Source organism: Falco rusticolus, chromosome 3, assembly GCF_015220075.1.
Source record: "Falco rusticolus isolate bFalRus1 chromosome 3, bFalRus1.pri, whole genome shotgun sequence".
Classification (NCBI taxonomy): Eukaryota; Metazoa; Chordata; class Aves; order Falconiformes; family Falconidae; genus Falco; species Falco rusticolus.
In genome coordinates this window covers 63,462,979-63,488,346 of record NC_051189.1, presented here as the reverse complement: position 1 = coordinate 63,488,346, position 25,368 = coordinate 63,462,979, and the positions used below count along the sequence as shown (strand labels likewise).

The following is a 25,368-nucleotide window of genomic DNA, read 5'->3' as shown; positions in this document are numbered from 1 at the left end:
TATATTTCCATCATCTATGTATAACAGAAAGAAGAGAAAGCTGTATTCCCAAGCAAATCCAAAATTATTTAAAGTGCACACACAACTAAGTATTTCAAGACTGTCATTAACATGTTGAACACCTTAAATATGAATCACATCCTTAAACTGATGTACATCCCTAACTAAAATATGAATCTGTTCAGGGTCCAATTATCTAATCTTAAACAGTAGGTATTTTTGGACTAAGCACAAAGGACATCACTTTGTGCTATGCTTATTTTGCTAGAATACACCTGTTTTGGAGCACAGAAAAGAGATTGTGTAATTTTTTTTTTTTTTTTTTTACCAAAAGTAGTGACATTAGGAATAGGGCAGGGCAGAAGGAAAAACTGTATAAAACTTCATTTAAATATGTATCTCTCTATCAAGAATTGCAGCCACATTTTAGTAAATAATATAAATATTTAAATCAATGCATCCAAATGTAAATCATAAAGTGTTTTGGTTTGCTTTTGGTTTTCTTGCACATCTGAAATACCAGAGGAGTAAACAATTTTGACACCAGCTTTTTCCTCTTCTAACCTAAGCTTATTGAAAAGCAAGCAGGCCATGAACATAAATTAAAGCATTGTAGCATTGTAAGGTATTACTTTTGCTCTTAGACTCTCACTTGTGTCAAGTATGCCCCTTTGCTACCTTGTCAGCTTTGTTACTACCCAGGAAAGTTTCCATGCTGGCCTCCTAGATGAAAATTCTACTCCTGAGAATACAAGATAAATTCACACAGACATTAAATGATAGATGTTAGCTTTAAGGTTAAACATTAAATTAACCTCATTGAAAGCAAGAAATGAGGATTTTTAAAATAGCAGGTCAGAGAATTGATATCTTTTATTATCACAGCCCAGCAGAGCAGTAACAAGCATGAAATTTGAAGAAATAAATTCTTCAAATATAATGGCAAAAATATATATAGCTTTCCACAGAATATATTCAGAGCTGAACAAGTTTACATTTAAACTTGCATTAACAGAATTGTTGTTGTATGTACTTGAAGGGTTTGATTCTTCCAACATTTTTCATCTTATGCCAGAAAGATACCAAATACAAAATATCCTCTACAGTCTTATCTTAGAGTCAGGAAAGTGAAACCAGGCAAGCATTCACATTCCCTTTCCTTCCCGCCTTTTAGGAATGCTGTGGTTTACCAACAGCAATCAACCCTGAGTGTCATCAACAAGATGAGCTAACTGATCTTCTCTACGCTCCGTATCACTTTTCCTCTAATGATACTTGGTCTGAGACTGCTGACTTGGCATAGTTCATCTTCCTTTGCATATCTTTTCAGAATTCAAAAGACAACACAAGGTGTGAGACAAAGTTTATTTTACATTGAGTAAGAAGTTATTTTTGTCAGCCATGGTTTGAAACTCCCATAATTTCTTTCAATGCAGCTGATCACAACAAGCCTGAAGTTTTAGACATAAACAGCCAATAAGATTTTTAAATTGTTACTTACGACTCTCCATAGCCAAAACTGTGATATTATGAACAGCATTAGTTTCCCTGTCCAAAGACTTGGCAGTTGTAATGACTCCACTGTTGGCATCAATATTGAAATACCTCTCCAAGTCTGTGTTTCGATCTATCGAGTACCTAGGTGAAGGATGAAAGAAAACTTTGATTTATGTTCAATTACCACTTGTAAAAAGGTTTCATTGATTTGTTAATAGAGAGAAAGAGTTTCCATTGTTTCCCCATTTTGAGCTTTGTTTTGTCCAGTTTCTCTGGGGTGCTGAGAGATGCAAAGCTCTATGTGAAGGCAAGAGTTACACAGCAGCCTGTGCTGACAGTGGCAGGCTCTGTTCCCACAGTGTCCTCTTCAGTGAGGTTATAGTTATTCCCCTCTCCTTTCTTCCTCTCTGCTGTGAGGCAAGCTTTCCTTTTTTCATGGAACAACATCCCCCTGAACCCCAGCTAAGGAGAAGGTGAGTTGCAAGTTTGCTACATGGCTGTACCAGGCAGGCACTGCTGCGATGGGGGCTGGCAGTCTGAGCACAGGGTTTCCTATCACCAGAAGAACCCCTGTCACTCAGAGCTGAAGGGGCAGGGAAGTAGAAAGAGATGATGCAGAGCAGGGCAAGGGATTGCATGTCATCACTGTCAGGTGCTGGTGCTTTACTGTCATTAGACAAACACAGGCTCATGCCCTTAACTCTTTGGCTTAACATACCTTTTACCTCCAAATTTGTTTTAGGAAGTGGAAATGAGCTCCTTAGCAAACAGAAAATAGCATAAGGGAAAAGGTCAAAATGCCTGTGGGTGTTTTGCTTATAACCTTTGCAGAAGAAAGGGAAGGTTGATTAGGCAGATTTCGATTTACAGCTGGAATGTTCTTGACATTTGATTTAATATTGAGTCAGATTCTTGCACTCTCATTTAGATCAAGTATGTACTCCAGAGCATTTCCTTACACTCAGGATGAATTAAAATGTCCAGATCAGACCAAGTGTGATCATTACAATTATGTCACACTGATAATAGATTATATTGATGTAAGATTAACCAAATCATTTGAACAATGTGGAAGGAAAGGATTATGGAAAATAGTTAAAAAATGGGACTTCCCAGATGTAATGATCTTATGATACTATTTGTTCTGTGTTGCAATATACCAACTTCTACTTTGTGGTTTTATCTGTCCCTCTTAGCTGCAAAATCTTAGAGCAGAGGCTTGTTACGTAATTAGAATTGGTTTACTGTATTATGTCACAGCGAGAGAGAGGACAGGGTAAGGACTTGTAAGAGCAACAGTAACAGCGGTTTTCACAGATTAAGGCTCGCCCTCTTTCACTTCTCCTGTTTAATCTTTCCCCCCGTTTTATGTTAACTGTAGTTCATTTTTTACTTTCTTTCATGCCAGCACTGTTGTTTATTCGGTCAGCAGTGCTCTTCAGCTGTTTTGTGGCTGTCAGATTTCCCCATGAGTCTATGCCTGTCACCTCTGCTATGTAGTGAGTCTTGGAAGGTCCCACATCTGGGATTCAATATCATACCAATTATTCAGACTATCGCTACACATCATGAAGAGCCAAAGGCCTTTCTTAAAAAAAAAAAAAAAAAGTAAGAAAGAAAGAGAAGGAGAAGGAGGAGATGAGAAAGACAGAAAAAGGAAAACAAGAAAGAAATGAAAAGGAAGGAGGGAGGGAGGGGAAAGCAAACAAGTTATATAAACTGGATGACAGGTTCTTATGAAAAAAACAAGAAAAATAATTTTCATGCATAGAAAGCAAGCACTTTCCATTAACTTATTTACGAGCATTGCATCCATATTCAAATTCTAAAAAAACTATTTTAAATACTTTTAATCCTTTAATTCCTTGCAGCCATTAATTCTTGAAAATCTTTGAGCTGCAGGAATTTTAAATCCTTTATTTAAGCTAGTTCAAACATCAATAGTTCATTGGTCCATAAAGGATAGCCTCTTCTTTTCAAAATATTTATTATTTCCCCACCCCCATATTATTAAGGTTTTAATTGTGTCTGATTGTGTATTTTCAATATTTTCTGAATTGTAACAAATTTAAATTTTAATCACTATTAATATAATCCAATGTTTAGAATTTGGAATACTTATTTATAGATTAATAATTTTAACTTCTTAAGTAGATCATGAAAAGTATTATGCATTAATCCTCCATAACACATTCCAATTTTAGGTGAATCTGGCTCTGATGTATATTACAGCAGATGCAGGACAGCTTTACATTATGTGACCTGTCACTGCCTCCAACAATGTACATAGGTTTGCAAGCGTACAGATAAACTCTCACTACTTTTATTTTTCCTCCCTCTCAAATTCCAAACTTTGAAGCAGAAGAGATATTCAAGATTTTAGTTAAGATGGTGATATACGTATTTTTTATGCTGGAATCATAAAAATTAACTAGATTGAGGCCAATAAACTTATCATTATGTTTACACAAGAGTCAAAAGGAATCAAAACCATTCTGAGCATAGACTGCATTTATGGAACTGGATTTAATCCTACTCTACATGATTCTGTTAAACCAGGTATTATATACCAGATGCTAACACCAGTGCCAGAAAACACTGCCACAGAAAAGATAGATTTCAGCAAAGATAAATTTCACAAGTAAATCCATGCCAACCATCCATCTAGGACTTGTTTATACATGATAGGAATCGGCTATTTTGAATATGTTGCCGATATATAATGAAAGAGAGAGAGAACACTTACGTCAGCTGTAGGAGTGAAACATATGCTTTATTTTTACAGCTTAAGATTTCTGCATTAGAATTACAGAGCTACACTAGAGTTCCAAGTTCATCTTCAATGCATGAAAGTAAAAATTTAACACCACGAAAAAAGGTGACATCCAACCAAGTTCTGTACCTGTGAAGTTCTATTTTATGTATGTCCTAAATGAACAATAAAAACAAATGAATATTAGTACTACATTTTAATCGTGTGTGTTCCTCCTCCTGCAGATATTTAAAATCACAAAATTCCTGAGTCAGAAGTACTACCTTTTGCATGTTCCTTTACAAATTAATATGACTACTCTGCTTAAGAAAAGTAACAAGCAACTCATTACTGGTTTAACTTAGGTGGTAAGTCTTTGTCCTTGAGCTCTGACCTTAGATACAGGAAAATAAGATCAATACTTGGTGCTTTCTTATGGTTTCTTTATGATCTGGATGTTAGACTGCAGAAGGCTTACAGGTTCTTCACACACTGAAGACAAAGGAAGAGGTCCTTCATAGTTCTTATGTGTCTCCAGGGTTCATATCTTTTCCCATACAAATGAAAGATATTTGGTTGTGACAGAATTTACAAAAGCCAAAAGATTATTGCCTTCAACCATCCTGACTGAAACAGGATGTGCCGTGCCCTATACATTTCCCTGACATAAAGAGTTTTCCCTGATTTTTTTTTTTTTCTTTTCCTACTGTGCAGGAGTCTATTACATTCTTGCAATATTTAACATGTTGTTACATTCTTGTGACTTCTTGTGCATAGTGCATTGAGAGTATGAATCATTATGGACGTACACACAGAGACATGGATATATTATGTGTGCTTTTCAGTCCTGGTTGATTTAAGAGAAGATAACTTGTTATAGATAACAATAGACTCATCCAAAACTTAGAGATAAGTAAATATTACTCATATGTTGAGGGTATTTTCTTTGGAATCCTGAAATTATATCTTCTTTTCTTTGCTTTACAGAGATTAAATATATTATTTTCTCAAGGGTTCTGTAGTTCAGGAGTATAGAAGTCAAAATATGCCATCTCTTAGAACATCTCAATGTCCCTTGGCAAAGGAAGAAACCTAACTAATTGCTTTCAATGTAAGCAAAGACCACCCCACAACAAAATTAACAACTTCAATACAAAGGCTAAATAAATAAACAATTATGACATCTTATAATTACCTGACAGGACTATTTGAGGCATCTGGATCATGGGCTGCTACAGTTCCAACAATAGTGCCAACCTTTGCTGCTTCAGACACCACCATGGAGTACAAAAGTGAAGTAAACACAGGTGGCTCATCAACATCTTCTACAATTATCTTCACTGTTGTCATGTCACTGAAGGGTCCCAGACTCAGGAAGCGAGGGTCAACATGCATATTGGCTGCTTCTATCCTCAGGGTATAGCTTGTCTTAGCTTCAAAATCCAGTTCCTGTACAGGTAAATTTATTTGGAAATTTTACTACCCAGTGATGTTGACACAAAACTGTTTCGCTTATAACTGTCAGTAAGTACAAAATGAACTTTGCCATTTGTATCCAACCAGCACTTTCAATGGGCGAAGCATAGTTGATGGCTTATTTTTTAGCTTCCTAAAAACTTTATTTGCAACGTCTCACTAGTGAATATTCTCAAATGAGTTTAATGGTAGAGGTAGTTCTACCCTCTGAATGAAACAAGAATTTTCTAAGTTAATGGCAAAACTTCCTGTGACTTCTTTGAGGACCAAATTTCCCCAATTATTTAATCACTGTGAATGAATTATTTTTTTTTGCCTTATTCGTATTATATCTAAGGTAATGTCCAATACAATGTGATGTACTACCCAGACATAAGAACTTGATCTAATATTCACTGGTGAAAACACCTCATTCAGAAAATTGTTTTTGTTTGTTTTGTGGTATTCTTTTGTATAGCATTGGGATTGGCTAATCTATTATTACTCCAAGATCAGTATAAATTTGTGTAGACAATGTGTCAATCTGTTAAACTACATTGTTTATATGACAATACTTTGTATGGAGATGCAGCCTGGAGATTGTTTTGTTTTGCTCATAAAACAGAATGCACATTAATTTTTTCCATCTTCATTCTGCTTTAATTTTCTTTGATGAAAGTATAATTTCTTTAGGAATAAATAGTGCCTTGGAATTAAAAATTATCCCCCACAACTAACAGGGCATCTGTGATCTGGAGGACAGCCCTATAAGGAAAATTATTTTGGAAACAAAAAAGCATCTTACCTCACAGACCATTATTGAAAGGAAACATGTAAATATTAACACTATCTGCCCTATATCAATAGTCCTAGTTTGTCAGCTTGCCCCAAATGTCAGCTAACTATTCCTTTGCAATCCCACATTTAATCATTAAGGAACAGCAGCAAAAGACCCAAGCATTCCTAAAACTGCAGTCTGGTTACTCAGCTATCTTTTCAAACTATAATTCCAAGTGTATAAAACAGATTTTAAAAGTTTTTTTGCAATTCTGGTCCTGGATACATCATAGGGATCTGAAATGTGTTTTCAAAATAGTCTGAGAGCATCTGCAAAACATTCCTGTATTCACTCAGAGGAGCAGCAGAGGTGAAACACACATCTGTTGACCTACAAATGCAAGGGTCTAAGTTCTCCATGGAGTTACAGTAGGATAAATCCCAAATGAGCATGTTAAAGTCAGTAATTATGCCGAAGTTACAATACAGATGTAAACAGTCTAGATTTAAAAATGAAAAATGAACTGCAACATATCACACTCAGAAAGACAATGAACTTTTATAAACACTATGTGGCAGCAAAAGGCTTCTCCAAAAGGGAATATGGGTGATCCTCATGTTATGCAAGTGCTTACTTCTTGCATGGAATCAGGGCTGTAGCATCCATAGCTCTCCAAAGACAGATATGCCATAAAAGAAAGGTTATCTGGATAGTGATCACTATACTGGATACCACTGGTCAGTATTTATTACTAAAGCATGTTTGGATTTTTTTCAATTTTAATTTTGGGTTTATGTTTAAAGTACAATATGTCTGCTATGAAACAAACTTCACAGCCATAATGAAAATATAGTGTGGTATTAGGATGATGAAAAATGTTTCAGAAATTCTGTTGTATGGTGCAAACAATTAAGCATCTGGCATGACCAGATGAACAGTAAGGTTAAGGAGAAGACAACCAAGCACACAAATATCTTTAGACTTCTCATTTTCCAATACAAGCATCATAGGAACTAAAGAAATTATAACCTGAAGAATGTCAAAGACAAAAGGCTGAGATCTATTGAACTAAAAAAAGCCTTTAGCAAACGGTGCATTTTCAGTCAGAATGTATAAAAATATGTAGCAGAGAAGGGAAGGCTAATTCATTCTCATTAATAAGTGATACCTGTTGAAACTAGATGATTGAGATTAAAATGATACTTAAACACATGGAAATATATCATGAGAATGCAGACAAGACAGCTTGTTATGATACACTAGTGTCAACACCACAGTCATCCTAAGAAAAAAAGATTATGAAAATTTGATTTAATAAAATGTATAAAGCACAATATATGTAATTAGACAAACTATATAAATTTTGAGTAGAGTGAGCAAAACAATGAAGAAATATTAATTTTAATTAATGACATTCCCATGTTTCTATATTGATTAAAGGAGACTAAATTAAAAATTGAAATCATAAAAACATGTGTTTTCAATGTGAATGTTTATCATAAGGGTTGACACACACATTTAAATAATCATATTTCATTCATACATATTCATAATGTAGAGACCATTCTTTATCTGACTGGATTACAGGAGTGTTAGACTAGTAGGGAACATACAAACCCCACTTTCATTAGAAAGGCATTTCCTCAAAATTAAGGATGAAACTAGTGATGGTATAGATGTGTATACTAAACAGGCCTACTTACTAAAAGCTTGTTTCACCTTCTCTAACAGCCTTGCAGATCTGAAAAAATCACCATATGGTGCTTACTGTGAGTATAGCAAAGTTCTTCTAGGGAAGAAATCAGCTGGTCTACTTACGAATGCCTGTTTTTACCAGTCACTAGTAAGGCAGTCTCAATAACTGGAAGAAGTAAACATCTGCTTTCAGCAACAGGAATCCTGTCCTAGAATTGCCTCAAATATCTTCTGGTACCCAGTGCTGCTGATTGTTGCCAAAAGCTGTAAGGGTCCTTGCTAATGAACAATAAAGAAATAAAATATCTAATATCTGTGCATATACAGGGGGAACAGTATGGAGAAGTATGGATTGGCAAAGGGGTTTTACAACATCAAATGGCATTGTGTTACACAGGGGCAGTAATATTGTCTTATTTTAGTTCTTTGTAGCAGAGTCTGTCTCCTGTGGAGTGTGACAATGACTACAAAAGCTACAGTCATCCTCAGTCTGTTTCTATAAGGTATATCCTCACATCCTATGGTGAATAAACAGGGACCAGGTTTGAGGCAGAATGTGATCTGGGAAAATAAACAAAACCTTTAAGATATGGTCAGTATGCAAGAGTTCTTGTCCTGGTGGAAATGTTTCAACAATTTGTAGATAATATAATAAAGACATTACATACTACAGACACTAATGAAAGACTGAAAAAGTGAACTGGAAAGATTTCCGTTTTTTTTTTCCTTTTTATCTAATTATCACTGATGTCTGTTATACAGAAAGCATTATTTAACAGGCCTTCAGATCATACCTCCATTATTTCCTGGTATAACAAAAGCACAAGAGTCCAGTAATGGAATACCAAGTCAACAGACTACAAATCACTACATCAGCATTGAAGGTTAAATGGATAATGTATACTTGAGTCCTTCAGTACAGTGAATAGAGCTTGACCGCTTCATTAATATCTGTGCATTAGTGTTATCTTATTAGATCTTGTGCAGGATCCATTAATCTATCTCTCATTTTGGGGGTTGGGGGGTCTTTCTTCTTTTTTCTTTTAAGGAGTAAGAATTTTCTGCTGTCTGAAGGAAATTACAAAAAAAGTCACCTATATTACAGAGGCTGGGTATGAAATTCTTATAACATTTTTGTTATGTTCATTTTTTATTGTATGGCAACTTTGTAATAATATACCTTTCAGAGGTGAAAATCACATTTTTAAGCCCAGTTGAGGTTTTATATTGAAAACTGCAGTACATCAAACAAATGCACATTATCTCTCAAAGGAACTATGGGATCCTCAAGTTCTTACATTGTAAACTCTGATATAGAATTGAAAGAAAAATTTCTAGCTGCAAAAAAAGGTGAAATGTTAACAGTAATAGAAAGATAGCTTTTCACTCAAAAGCTTATGCATAACCCCCCCGTTTTTATAATCACCAGTATTACTCTCAGAACAAAGTCAGGTCTTAGAATAATGTCTTAGCCATCAATTTCTATGAAAAAGTACTTTGCAACACTATTTTCACATTCTTCCCTCTAACATTCAAATTGGTTGGTGATATTGGTGGTAGGTCTGTGTATTGGGGGGAGAAATGAAGGCAAAGTGGGCAAGAACTGTACCATGGGAAATCTTAATGCTTATCACTTGCTACAGTAAGAAATTACAACACCCTCTATAGAGAGAGTCTTTGGGCTTCCCCTGCTCCACCCCCCCCACCCCCACCCCCCCACACCCCACACCCCGCCCTTACATGCACTAAAATCTCTCCACAGACTTCAAAATGGCTTGCATCAGATTTCATAACTTTCAAAAAAGTCGCATAACATGTATAATAAAAACATACCTTGCAGCCTTTTTTATTATTAAATTACCATTACTACTTTAAGCATCATGTATTTGATAAAGGTGTAGCTGGATACAGATCATCTATCAGGTTTTTATCCTAGGAGGTTTTGCTACTAAGCTTTTATTATTACTGAAGACTAACTATAGCCTGCAACTTTGTGAATAAAGTGAAATCTATACTTATACGATGCCTTGTTCAGTACACTATTTTTAGGAACAGTGCTTTAGAAACTACAAACAATATGGTCTCGTGTATGCATTTTGCTTAGAAAGTGAAGCCAAGATCCATTCCTGTGTATTACAATCAGGATTCTGTGAACAGTCAACATGAATTCCCTTTGAAATTGCACACATATAGGTTTGCATGAACACTTCAGAATTTGTGGTATTAAATGACTGACTCATCATTCATTTCCATAAACATTTCTTTAATTCTAAGGTTGCTACTCCAGAGACAAATCCAAAACACATTTTTTAAAACTCTAATATATTCAGAAAAATTATACTTTTCCTCCGAACACCCTCTCTACTGTGAAATGTAGCTATGCAAATGATCTGAGTTCTTACTAACAGAGCATCGATAGCAAAATGTAACTTACAAATTAAACCACAGAAAGGAACTGATCCTACTCTACAGATGGAGAACTGAGTCACAGTGTGAACCAGGATACAATTTTCAAATATTTCTAAGAAATATAAATGCCCAATTCCTCTTCAAAAATGGTAAAAGTAATTTGTATTTCTGAAAAGGTCATCTAAGGTGGATGTTTTCCTAAATCCTGCTTAAAAGTAACTTACATAACCAATTTAGCTTTACTTAGGAATTCACTACAGACAGGGTGCCTATGGGGTGGAGAATAGCCAAACTCTCTGGTTATTTGCAGCGTCGGAACTCTAGCACAAAGTTTGAGTAGATGGTATCTTAAGACTGCTCTGTACCAGATAAAAATAAAGGAAGAGCTTTCTTCTATTTTACTTGATAAGTAAGAACATTTCATTTGTTTTTTATTATTATTTAAAAAAAGAGAAAGTATGAAAAGAAAAAAAAGGGAAGGTTTCCACAGTGACTTGAAACTACTAGGCAACAAATTGTATGAACATAGCAGGTTACAGGAAAAGACCCCCACTAGTTTTCCCACCACTTTCCCACCTTCCTGTAAGCAGACAATACTGCGCTGAACTGTGCTGATGAGTCTTATTCTCTTGTAGTTTATACCAGCTTCTGGATTTTTTACATCCTATTGCAGGTTGGAAATAGAACATAGCATCCCAAAAACAATTGACACACTTTTATATAGCTTCCTAGATACATGCTGGATAAATTTTTTGCATATGAATTCAGTCAATTAATTCAGTTAATGTATTACATAAGAAGTATACATAAGAATGTATTATATTATTTTTTAGTGCCAATAATCAAGTAAAAGATTCAATACTGTTTTTACTCGTTCTTGTCATAAGATTAAATTCTAGCTTCACTGATCTCACAAAAACTCAGTTCTACCCAGACTTAACCACTTATTATTTCAGACATAAATTCATGAACAAAAGTTAGTCCTTGTCCTAAATAATACTTTGAAAAAGGTGTGGGTTTTTTGGTTGGTTGGTTTCTTTTTTTCTAACATATATCTAAGCAATGTGTTGGAATACATGAACTTGACATCTCATTCATCTCATCCAGATTCAAACATCCTAAGCAGAACAAAAGAAAATAAGGTGTCACAGGCATATGAAAAACCATATAGCAGCAAATAATGTACAGTAGCACAGCATGCATGCTCCTTAGTTGTGCTGCGTAAGGTAGTACAATCCTACTCTACTCTTTGGAGGAAGGAAGACAAAGTGGATGAAGACATAGAGAAAGTATTCCTCCCTCGTCTGATCACATATGGTCAAGGGAGTCATTCTAAGAGTACCAGCCTACCGTCAAAACGTTACCTTGAACTGAGATGTAGTCTAGCAGCTAGTATATACTGACATTAGGCACTAGGCAGCAACAGTACTCGCGTGTTCAGGAACATGTAATCCCCAGTCCTGCCATGGCTTCAAAAACTATGAGCAGAACTACTACTATTTGAAAAATAGCACTATTCCTAAACTCTTCAGAGAAAACTCCATCCTGAATAAACTGTGCAAGCCAGAGATACCTGGATTTAGTAGTGCAGAAGAGATATAAAGGAGGGAAGAATACACTCCATATTTCAATGAATATCACTGTTAGAGTAAAACCACAATTATTTTTTTTTCTGCTGAGTTTTCATGTTTTGAAATCTCTGCATCTTAGGGTGCAGAGAAGAAATGTATTCAAATGCATGGGAAAAACAAACCAAACCAAAAAGTAAACACACCCAAATCTCATTCACCAATTTTGCCACCTTTCAAATCGGTATATGTATTAGTCAAGGCCATTATACACAAGTAATCCTGGGAATTACGTAGCCATGTAACATTTTCTAATATCAGAATTCTTGGTATGTCTCTTCTTTTAAAAAGTTCATTTTCCTGAATTTATACACATAAATGATTTGTTTGCAATTTGCCTTAATCCTTGGGTATTTTCTTTCATATTGCATCCACTTAGAGCATACAAAAACCCTGCTTTGCTCACCAAATTCTTAAATTACACTGCTCTTAATTTAGGGTGGGTTTTTTATGAAAACTTTTTTTTTTACTTGCTGCTTTTTATGTGTTAAAAAAAAAGTCTTAGATTTAGTGAGGAAGTAAACTTTTCAAATCGTCTCAAAACAGTTATCCTTCTGAAAACAGAATGTAAAATCCTCAGTTTGTGTGTGGAACTCCGACAACCAGGTGCCAAAATTTCTCCACAACAGTCAGCACACAAAAAAAAGGAGCAGTGCCTTCAACTGCTCAGAAATACTGGCAGTGAATTTCATGGCCAGCCTGCTGATTTGTATGTAGGACTGCAGCAAAAGTATGCAAAGCTAAAGTATGCATTTGCATTTAGAACCAAAGCGTGCCTTTTCAGAAGTCTTTGCCTTGGCATTTTACTGCTTGATGTGTACACAGACATGTCATCTCAGCATACAAATACACACAAGTTTAAAATGATGGGCATGCATTTGGAGGCTGAGCTGTTTCTCAGTGCCTCAGCTGGTTTCAGGGGCATGAAAAGGAGAGAGCTGACTGCCCTCAGAAGCGTACGGAATGTCATGTGCTGGATAGTAAAATATGTAGGCAGATTCCAGGCTGCAGATTTAATTTCTTCCCTGATTCCCCTCTAACAAGCACACATTGTCATCCAGGGATAATCTCTGCCTGACTCCTTGACACCCTTTTAACCTGCGTTTACTGTCATTAACGGTCTTCTATGTACTTGTTCTCCAGCGAAGAACAAGGTGCAGTTGTCTGTTAGCCACTGTGCTTGAGCTCTTCACTTACTTTCTTCCCTCCCAGCCAATGTCCTCTACAGGGTTGGCAGGAAGGATATCTCAGCTTTGGGCAAGGCACTAAGTTCCCTGGACTCCAAATGAAGAACTAAGGGCATCCAGAGGTCTGCCAGGTGCCCCTCAGCATTAGCACTCACCTTTGGGTGTGGCAGAGGATATTCAGCAACAACAGGAAAATTAGAGAAAACTTCTAACACTGCAGAGAAAAAGTGTGAGTCCTTCTGTCAAAATACAGCAGCATCTAGCTTTAAAAATTATGAGCAAATTGGAGCATTTCATCAGGTCAAAATTTTGTAACCTTTTTAACGTGGTCCAATAGCTATTTCATAGAGCACTTTTTAGGAAGTCCAGTTCACCTCCCTAGCTAATGTGATTACAGAAATAATAAATGGCAATTGTTTTTTCCACTGTACAATACCGGAATCAGAATATTCCAGGAACAAACACCATGACTACAAGAGCATACTAAAAATTCAAATGAACACATTAGTTCTCAAATTAGATTGCTGAAGCCCCCAGCTGATTCAGTGTTGCTCGCTGTGACACTGGCAAATTCTCTGCCTCTACGATAGGCATATTTCTTCCAAATCTTTGCTCAAAAACCTTAAATAAGCAAACTGAAGGAGCTTTGATGAAGTTGGCTGTTGAACAAAGAGACTAACTTTTCATCACTTGTATTTCAAACGTGCTAAGCAGAAATTAGCACAGTTTGCAAGAAGCCTAAGATAGATGTTCTTCCTTTGAAAAAAGATGATTCATATTACACATATTAGAGCCTGATATTTCAAGGGTGCTAAACATTCTCCATTTAATGTGACATCTATGGAAGCTTACCAGCTCTCAGCAGGTGTTCAGGGCATCTGAATTAGCCCATTGCTTTGCAACATCCTGCAGTATTGACTTCTTTCAAAGGAGAAATGTTACTGAAGTTTTATATTGCTTTAGAAAGGAACTGATGCACCAGAGGAAGGAAAAAAAAAACAAACCCAAACACCCAAAGCAAACAATTTCCACACCTGGTATGTAAAGTTTACAGAGATTAAAAAGTATATAGAGAAGAAAAATCTTCTATGGAATAATATTAACTACAAACATAGGTCCTTGTTCAGGAACATATTTACATATGTTCTAAAACACCAAGTCAGTTCCACATTTTAGTAAGTATTAAATTGATTAGCAGAGTTAGGGCTATTGATTCAGTACGGTCATTACCAAGAATTCACACATTAAGAGTATGAAATTATATGAGAGGACATTCTTCTGTCTTAAGGTGTTGGAGTTTTTTCCTGTTCTCCAAATTTAAATTTTCTTGCAAAATATTTCAACAGGCTTTTATTTTGTAAAAGGATGGGCCAAAATGTGCTGCAGCAAGGTTAGAATGTTGAGTTTTAACATTTTTATAAACATGTTTTTTTCTGTTTTAAGGTGTTAGCTTTCTAACTGTACATATAGAAAGCTAGTAAGAAAAAAAAATATTTCTTTAATTATTTCCATCTTCTCAATTTTTTTATAACATTACCTTGTAAAACAACTAATCTTGCTGCTGCATAATCTTAACATTAGTAATATGTGCCTTTTGAATAGAACAACTTCAGCCAAAGACAATTAGATATTTAATTTTTTTTACATTTGGGATCCATTTTATATTTGGGGCTTAAATTTTTACTGTAAGATACCTTTTCACATTTTCTTTTTAATACAAGGAAAAATGAGATTAAAGCTTAGATTCCTATCTGAACTTGTATGTGCAGGAGCTTTTAAAAAAACTCATGAAAACAATATAGCTATTGCCAAAATCCCCACACAATAATTGTAAGTCATTAAAAAGCTTAAGATCACACACACACGTACACAATGAAATCAAGATGAAATATGCCATGAAATATGCCAATGGATCTGCTTTTACAGTAGAGAAGACTCTTAGAAACAAAAGTTCATACTCTCCATTACCTGCTCTTATCTTGCATAGATCCAGACAGAATCAGTGAGAAAAATCAGACTTACCTTCTGAATTGTTATGATTCCCTCCTGGGTGTCTTTGTCAACAGAAATTTTGAACACTCCCAAACCATCACCATCCACAATCTTATACTCCATTTCTGCATTAGGTCCTACATCTGCATCTGCAGCTTTTATTCTGGCCACCACAGAAGCCACCGGCAAAGACTCTGGGACATTATATTGATACGATCCTGTGAAATTCAAAAATCTGATTAATTCAGAGTCTTCTGGGACTGTAGGCTAAAAAAAATCTAAACTTCTTAAAATCTACTTTCCTTTAAATCATGCACTTGAATATTTTACTCAGGCTACCAGAATATATTCTTCAGTTTAAAATAGAATTCTTGGGGTTTTTTTTGCTGTTTTCCTTGTGATGGACTCTAAGTACTACAGGCATAATTTCTTCCTATGATGAGAGAACTTCAAAACTTAAGTGCAAATCATGAGATGAATGCCTCCTACAGAATTCCAACACATGTTGGAATTCAACAAGTTTTTACTTTGTTTTCCACAGAAGAGGAAAAAAGGCAAGTCAAATAATATCAATATAAACTCTTATTATTTTATAGCTGTATATCTTGATCAGGCATTTTGCAATCTGAATATGACTAGAAACTGATATATATTAATTTCTTTAACAGTAAGTGCATCATCTGCATTCTTGAAATTTCCAGCTTTTTCATTCAAGAAGAAAATTATATATATGCTGTCAAAAGGGTATCTGAGTGCAGTCGGTAGCCAATAACACCCTCACCTTCAAAAATAACTTCAGTTATTCTATTATTATTTTAAGCAGTCAGTGGCTTGAAATAACACGAAATATATTATGTACAGGTCAATTTTTATATCATTGAAGGTGAGGCTGGAGTAGATGTGATTATATTCTTCAATTACTTTAATTCTACTTAGCAAGGATTGTTTTATTTTATTTTATTTTATTTTATTTTATTTTATTTTATTTTATTTTATTTTATTTTATTTTATTTTATTTTAAGAAAAAAGCACCCCAGACAGAATGCTAGTAATAAACTGAGCTCTTCAGGTTTGAGTATACAACTGTGTACTCCTTTCTTTGGTTAGAATGAGAGCTACCTTGGTCAAAGAAAGTAAATGGAGGGAAGATGACTTTCCAACTCTTCTGTGATTAACTCCTTAGGAAATACTTTATAAGAGAAATTCTGCTAAAATGCCAAAGGAATATGAAGGTTACAGAGTCAAGTTAAAGAACTATGCATCCTGAAGTCAACCTGGCAAAAGCTAAATATCTATTAAGTTATACCATTTTTTGTCTTTTTCTCCACAGAGAGGAAGTAAAATACATTAATAAATGCACCTGATTCACCACTTCAACTGACCTGAAACATTAGGTAAAGAAAAACAATTCTTCCAATGTAAAATAAAGATAAACAACCTTGCTGACAGTGATTCTTAAAGTACTTAACACGGAAGCTGATCGTGTTTTGTTTATAAATAGCATGACATGTAAAGACAATGTTTAGAAAAATATTACAAGTCATATTTTTGTAAAGTAACTTACGTCTTGGAAAGCGGGGTGGGTTGTCATTAACATCAGTCAGGGTGACAGTTACAGATGTAGTCCCTGATAATCCACCATTCTGCCCGACCATGTCCTTTGCTTGAATAACTAGCAGGTACTGGTCCTTGGCTTCTCTATCCATGTTCGGAAGGGCAGTCTTGATAACACCTGCAGTGAGACAAGCTGTGTCAACGGTTGCACAGGCAAATAAGCTACTGTGAAACCTCAGTTTACCTTTAAGAGGTAGTGCTAGATCCATGATTGCAACAAGAGAGGAATTAATTAATTTCAACAACAATATCATAGTTTTTTACTACAAACTGAACTGACTTCCTACAAGCTTCTTTTAAGTAGTCTCCAAACCCCACCCACTAAGTTTTTACTTAGTACTAGATTCTTTGGATAATGCCATGCATGACTGTGTTTTCCAAATCTTCTCCCTGAACTACAGACCTCAAAATAACTTGGGTAGTACTCCCTTCTCTGGACGATGTCATCTTCTGTGTTTAATTTCCCACTATTTTAGAGCTAGGATGGTCAGAATATTCTGTATTAATTTTTAAGATTCCAAGGGCAAGATTCATTTGAATAATTTGAAAATGTCTTGAATAGTCATTCACCACATTAACTCTTACTAATATTGTTATACTAATATTGCCACACTCTGCATCTATATGAAATTATCTTATTTTACAATATATTTGCTTTAACAACACAAACTTCTAAAGCATTAGTGTAATTAAGAGATTTTTGATTTATTGATGGAAATACTATAATATCTGAAGTAGGTTTTGTTATGTCTATTTGATGATCTGCATACAATTTGTAATTAATTGAAATGAAAACTGGAAGAAAGCTCCATCTTTTATTCTTTCAGTTCTGTTGATGTAGTTCAGAAAATAAATATGCCTTCTCAAAACTTGACGACTTTATGAATATTTCATGCTCAGTATGCAGTACAGCTACTAACTCTGATTTCCAGAGAGGCAGCTGTTTACTCCACCAGCACTTAGTGTCAGCAGCAAAGGAAACATAAACAAACTAAATAAAGAAGAGGCACATTGGGACACATATCTCATCATCTGATATTTGTTGAATGTTTAGTTAGAGTTTTATTTCTTTCTTCCCTTATGAATGTGGGACTTGCTATTAATCATCTCTGGGTTGAAACATTTATTTCACAAACAGACTGTCTGGCACTATTTCACCTGTTTTACAAGACATGTTAAAATACAATTAATATACAATTTTCATAACATTATTGTTTCCACATTGCTTTTTCTGGCCTGCTTGTTTTTCTATCATTGTTGAATTGCAGACAATGTTAACTAATCATTTGGAAGCTAATTATCATGCACACAGAAGATATGACTATCATCACATCAAACTGGAAATGTATGCAAACATTTTAGTCGGAGTCCCTCAAGGTTTTGATTTAGCAGAAACTACCACATTATAGTTCAAGGGCTTTCTGCAGTCATTATGACAATATATATTGTACATACAAACACATGGAGAGAGAGACACAGAGGTAAAACCACTATAAATCATGCTCATTGGAGGGTGAAAGAAAGTGCTATATATCCCTGATGAGGATGGACCTGTTGCAATATGAAGATAATTATAGTACTTATTTCGGCAAATTTAGATGTTAAATAGAGTGTGACCTTTTGGTCATAGCATTGGGATACAGGTCTGATTCACATCACAGATTATTTACAATAAATAGAGTAAATAGGTTGTTTCTCTTTTGTCTCAACTTGTCCACCTCTGAAATTAAGATTATTATTACTTTCCGTGTTGGTGTAAAGTGATGGTTCAGGCACTGACTCAAACTGAGCAGAGTGAGAACCTATTTTCTTGCTCTGTGGAATGATACAGTAGAATGGGTAATGTTTATTGAACTGACATAGGATTAAAGGTTGCATCTTGTTGTGGCTTAAAATATTCACAAAATTTCATGAAAACAGTAACAAAAAGCTCCACTAGTAATTTGTTTTGAAAGTGGCAGCAAAATTTTAGCTAAAGATAGGAAGTACAGTGCTTTCTTCTTCAAACTAATAAAGAAAAGATACATTACCCACAACAAAACCAGTTTGAAGAGTAGAATGGAGAGCTGATCATGCCATAAATCTATACTTAAGGAAATCTGGCCATCTGACACTTAGATATTTCTAAAACAAACATCTGCAAAGAAAACTTGTTCACAACATCTTGAAATTTTCATTGATCAGAAAGATGGCAACAGGCAGAAGACCAGGGAGCTGGTAGATTGACAAGAAGATAAAAATTTCCATTGTAGCACTGTCTGCTTATCACATAGCTGAGATATGTGGTTTTCATAATCTACTATGAGGAATAAGAGATCAAAAGATCAACAAAATCCAAATGTATTCAATTAACCAAGACACCACATTAGTAAGTTCCTATCAAGTTTAATGCACATTTTCTGTTTTCTCAGCATTACTGCAAAGAGTTTATGGAAAGTTACCTGTTTTTGGCTCCACAGAAAAGTAAGGTTGTCCTTGCAATATGCTGTAAACCACTCGAGCACTGTTGCCGTAAGTAGGATCATCTGCATCAGTGGCTGTCACTTGAACCACAGAGGTACCTGCAAAATGTTTAAGGGACTATTGTACATAAAAGATCCAAAAATCTGAACTACACTTATTCAATATGCTACGCCAATATGTATCTGGAACAGTGTGAGGTGGCTTTTTCACAACTTTTCATCATTCCATTTTTATTCAACTTTGAGTATAAGGTCCTCTTTGTAAACCAGGAGTATTCGTTATTATGGAGTTCCATCCTCCCAAATAGCTTCAGCCTTTGACTCACAGCAATGAAAACCACCTCCCTCAGTAGCTGCCTTTCTCTAGCTCTGCCTTTTGTTGGTGGAGGGTATGCAAACAACAATTCCTAAATTATGGTGATGTCTGTAGTATGCTTAAGGTTGAAATACAGTAATAGTTTCCCTTTGGAGAGAAGTCTGCATGTTAAAATTGTAATGAGAAGTCAGAGATTCAAATATACATACATATCCAAGTATTATATATTTTGAGAACTGAACACACATACATACAATTAATTTTAATCTATAAAATTATTTACCCTTGTATAAAGTAATGGCTGAAGAGATTCTGTTTCAGCTCAGAAAAAAACTGGTGAGAGATGCCTCTAAATTCCTTTTCAAAAGTATGCATTTCCTTCAATAATCTACAATACTTTAATATCAGTTATGGTAATAATCTGCTGCATAAACATTTCTTGAGCAAGAAATGTCTCTGTGTTGATAGGACTAAGAAATGGAAATGTCAACTGGCCAGCAAGAAGGGCATATTTTGTAAGGATCTCATTCTGCATCAAGCTCCTTTTCATTATGTTCTCTACATCAGTTCCCATTTGTTTTGTTCTGTACAACAGCTTCCATGATGTATGCTGAAAGCAGAATAAAGGAACACTTGAGAGCCAAGGCCTTGGCCATGGTCACCACCCCTTGATAGCTGGAAAGGATTATTTTTTTCTCAGTGGCAGATTGTCTGGAACATTGAGACTTTGCATTCAACACCCTAGGGATGCATTTGGAGGTTAGGCTGTGAATTAATACTGCAGCAATTTGGCAGATGCCCAGTCAAGGTCTTCAACAGAGGATCAGATTCCTTCATAAACTGGATTTAGACACAAAATTAGAGAAAAACATTTGTTAAAGAGAGTTAATTTTCCAAATGAACCTATTTTTGACGTGCAAAAATGAGAGCAGCATGTCTAGAAATTACTTTTTTTTAACAAACTTCAATAACAACTGTCCAGGGTGAACTTAACATAAATTGTATCCTTGTCAGTTTTGTTTGGATTTTTTCAGGAAATGGACAGGAAGAAAGTTCTGAAATTCTTCATGTCTGATATAGTATGCCCCCCATCCATTTTCCTCAGCTTCTCAAGTCTCAGTTAAGTAGAGGATCATAAATGGGTCCTCGGACAAGGCTGAAGGTTTGGAGAGAGAGAGGATTTAGTGCAGCCTCCCATAAAATGGTACAGATGACAAAGGATGGAAGCTGCTTGAATGAATTCTGACAATAAATGATCATTCATAAGATAACTATTCACTTAAGTTATGGCCTAGCTAAACCATGTTCCTGATCTCTCCTCCTAAAGTATCCATGACAAAGTATTATGATTGCAACGCTATTTTAAATGCAATTTTTCTCTCTTGTGGACTGTCTAATATTTTTGGACAGGGAAAAGGTTATTCTCAACCTGAAATTTCACATGCAACTATTAAGTAGATGGAAAGTTTAAAAAGAAAATTGGTAGTTAATCCATCAAGTAATTTATCAGTTATGGGACTTCAAATACATCAATTTTCTGTTCACCAGTAGCTAAGAGCTTTTATTCAGTATGTCAAACTGATTTTACAGATTACTCTGTAATGTAATTTCATACAGGGACCTATTTTAAACTTGCCAGTTTCTCCAGCTTTTGAGTACAAGGGTACCATAATGACTATTTGACATCCTGTGTTCTTTGTGAAAGCCAGGCTTACCACATTTACAAAGTCCCTAAGCCCTCCAATGAAGCTTACACTGTCTGCAAATATTGGCAAAAGTGCTTATACAACTCACACACAGTTACATCTTTGCTCCTTGCTCTTGCCGTTTTCAAGGACTCTGTACCAATACAAGATCAAAGAAACTACAGGCTCTACAACCTCAACACAGACATTTTGGAAATCCTGCAAACTTAGAAGTGCTTGTGTGCTGTAAAAAACTGTTGATGTAGCAAACAAACCGGTGAGATTATCTAAATCGAATTGGTTGTTTCCTAAAACACATAGATCCTCTAGAATTTGTTGGGTTATTTTCCTTAGGTAGAAATTCTAAATTCTAACACCAAATCTTTCTGCACTCATCCCACTTGAGTATAATCAGCAACGATGATACTTTTGTGGTCCCTTTGTGCTAATTAATTTCTCTCAACCCTGATTGGGATAAGATGTTTTAAAACCACTGCTATTGTCATTCTTTACCAGTTGCACAGAAAAAACTTTGAGTTTACAGAAGTCCAATGATGAGAGAGATTTCTGCATAATATATTTTTTTTAAAAAAAAGAATATGCAAGCTAACATAAGGTGTGTTAACTGTGTGAAAAGTCCTATGTGCAGGAAATAGTTCCAAGGAAAAATAATGCATGGAAAGATCAGTATGTGACAATTTCCAGAGATTTTCCTAGAGGAAGCAGGTTTCTCTTGAAGAACAGAAATTCCTTTAGAGGACGTTCATTGCAACGCAAAGCTGTCCTAATTTTTCTTGCAATGGACTGATGTCCAATTTATATGCTTATTTTCCTTTAAAAAAAAAGACAAGTAACCAGTATAGCTCTGTGGATACTCGGGGACAGTCAAGAAACTCATAGGTTGAGGAAGAATGGGTAGTTGTATTGTAGTTCCAAGTACATCATCCTACAAGAGGAGACTGTGTTGCTGCACTGAAATTAAGTCTTCCTTTTACTCCTGAACACTTTGCCCTACCTAATGACACAGGTGGTCACCTGTCACACGTGTCCATATAGGTAACATAAGACAGTCAATAAACGGCACCCCACCTTCAGTCCATCCAACAAAATGAGTGTCCCAGTAAATCTTGTTTATGGCAGTATTGTTCAGAGCCCTAGACTGCAGATGTAAACAGAACATTAACCCTATCCCAAACTTTCATTAGTGACTTGTTATAACTTGTAGCTTCACAACTACAACTTTAAAAATTACGGTTTGTGTGCCTGATACGGGTAAAAAATAAATAGGGGCTATTTGCTAAAAAAAGTGTCTTTCCCTCTCAGATATGGATTCCTCTACAATTATTTTTCTCTAAAATCTTGTCTTTGTAACAAAGCTTGAATATCAGTTCATTAAAAATAATTCAGCATGTAGCAACTTCATAAACTTTTCAGCAATTGCAGCAATTACTGAGGGAAAATGCCCGCTGCTTATGAAAGGGTGTTACACATTTTTCTTTATTGATACTGCCTAACAAGACACTGAATTTTGTATGGCTGACATAGATTTTTGGGTTTTTTTCCAGAATGTTTAAGCTGCCATTTTTAACCTAACCTTTAATATATATTGGTAAATATTACAGAATCACAGTAATCTGAGAACTTGACCTATTTAAGTTCTGATATTAAGGCAAAAGCAAGGGAGGATTTTTTGCAGAGAGGACCTTGAATTTAAAGCATTATTTGTATTTCAATTTAACCAAGTCGAGATTCAGCAATGTTTTTGACATGTTGGAGAGATCAACCTTTTCTGTGACAGGGTCGTATAAAGGTAAACTGGTTGCTGAAGTTTATTTTGAGTTGGAGATCCTTCAAAGGGGTCTTTTTTAAATCTCTGAGTTAATTGTTCTAGAAACTTCTGCACAGACCCTTTTAAAAAGCTTGCCAGTAACGTGTGGTATTTTACTGAAGTTTTTAAACAAACTTGTCTAAGAAATGCTTATGTGACTTCTGTTCCTAAATTGCTGATCATTTAAGGGAAAACCGGTTTCTAAAACTAGATGAACAAATGCTTATTATTGAAACTGGACAAGTCCTTATCAATTGAATTGTAGCCATATTAAAAAATAAAAATAGACCTCTAATGGCAGCCAGTTATTAAAGGCATTGACTGATACCAATTAATGATGTGTAATATGTGTAATACACAAAATTCCATGATGGCATTACTTTTCTATGTGATATTAACTGCTATTAGAAATATTAAACACCTTTACTATTAAGTTATCCCTAACACCTGCTTGATCCTTACATGCAACAACCCAGTCTGGTTCTGCTCCATAACATCTGGTGTTTCTGTGCTTCTGCCACCATCCCTCACCCAGAGCTGATGCAACAATGCTGTCTTTCCGCTCCAGGAGTGTGAAGAGGGAGAGGCAGTTTCTGCCCTCTTCACCTCCTCCCTCTCCTCCTACAGCCTCATCAACTTAGGGACAAAGCCTGACCAGTCTCAGCCCAGCAGCAAGGTCCAATAAAGTGAAGAAGAAGGGGCTTGCGACTGGAGAGAGACACTGTCCCTTCATTCAGGCTTTCAAAATCTCCTATCCAATTGTACCAAAGATTTGAGTTTGATATAAAGCTTTTGGGTTTGTTTTGGTTGGTTTGTTGTTTGTTTGTTGGGTTTTTTTGGTTTTGTTTGGGGTTTTTTTTTTGGGGGGGGTCCCTTTGATATAAAAGTCAAATATTTCTGTCCATATCAATCAGAAATAACAAATGTGGCAAGAAATATATTTGTTGTGCTGGGTAGCAGCAAAGCTGTTGATATGTCTGGAGAGTAAAGATTAAGCAAAACCGAAACTATGTTGGGTATTAGGATTTTTATCCCCAGTTCCCTCAGCTATAAGCCAAACAGATCAGTATCTCACATAAGCTATTTTTTTGCTCAACATTACAGGAACACTCTTCTAATATTCTTTTAATTATAATTTGCAATCTGTTTGTTTGAAATAAAACACTTCTAGATTTTTTAAGTAAAAGATGTACTTTTCTTTTTTTAAAAAAAAAGCCCTATGATTTTCAGAATAGCCATATCTTTGAAGTTCTTGCTATGAATAGATTACAAGCCATCAAGATATTTACCCTATCCAGGATAATCAATATAATTGGGCCTGACCCAAATATAATTTGAACCTGACCCGAAGTCATTTCAAATAACAGAAAATATTGACTTCAATTAGCCTTAGATAATGCCCTAAAATATTTGTCAAATAAAATACAGAATAATTATACTTGAATAACCACCCTTTAGGTTAAAGGTTATAGTTCTCCTAGCTTTGTAGTTAATTTAAGTTTATAATCCTGTGATCTCTTTCATTTTGTTTAATATCCAATTAAAAATCCTTGTCACGGATATAATTTTAAGCAAAATAGGAGAGAGATACTTTGTTTCTCCTTAATATTTCATGAATGCTCTGCGTGATTAGTTAAAAATTGTGCTATATGAATAAACTATGAAAGGATGTGACCATGTAAGACAAGTGCCACACAGGCATTACATGGTAATCCTTAAATCATTAAAAATGCAGTATTCAGTAGTTCTGTGATAGTACCCATGAAGATATTTAAAATGCAGAGTTTCAGGAGGCTCATGAAGATGAAACTGCCCTTAGTAGATCCAAATCCCAGAGAGTGCACAAGTCTCAGTTAATAATTTTACATAACATTCCAGCTAGGTTGAATGTATATTTGGTGCTGTGTGGTCCGTAAGGGAGAGAATATCCTTCAGTCATTTATGTGTTAAAGATTCAACATGCAAAAGAAGCTCATTTAAAAATGAGCCTTATGTTCTCCACTTCAGACTGTGCACTCCCCACAGCTTGATTTCCAATATATTTTTGGAAGAAATGGAGCATGGGTGAGG

At 35.3% G+C, this 25,368-nt stretch overlaps 1 protein-coding gene across 3 annotated transcripts in view; it reads right to left on the bottom strand.

The window, feature by feature from the left end:
- LOC119145232 (cadherin-7) overlaps positions 1-25,368 on the bottom strand; it is an 84,928-nt gene that overhangs the window by 15,960 nt on the left and 43,600 nt on the right. For all 3 annotated transcript variants that reach the window (XM_037381512.1, XM_037381513.1, XM_037381511.1), the window contains exons 4-8: positions 19,449-19,568; positions 16,958-17,125; positions 15,424-15,611; positions 5,445-5,698; positions 1,502-1,638 (exon numbers count right to left, since the gene is read on the bottom strand). In XM_037381512.1, the coding sequence (XP_037237409.1) occupies positions 1,502-1,638; positions 5,445-5,698; positions 15,424-15,611; positions 16,958-17,125; positions 19,449-19,568 (867 nt within the window). The remainder of the gene's footprint in view (positions 1-1,501; positions 1,639-5,444; positions 5,699-15,423; positions 15,612-16,957; positions 17,126-19,448; positions 19,569-25,368) is intronic.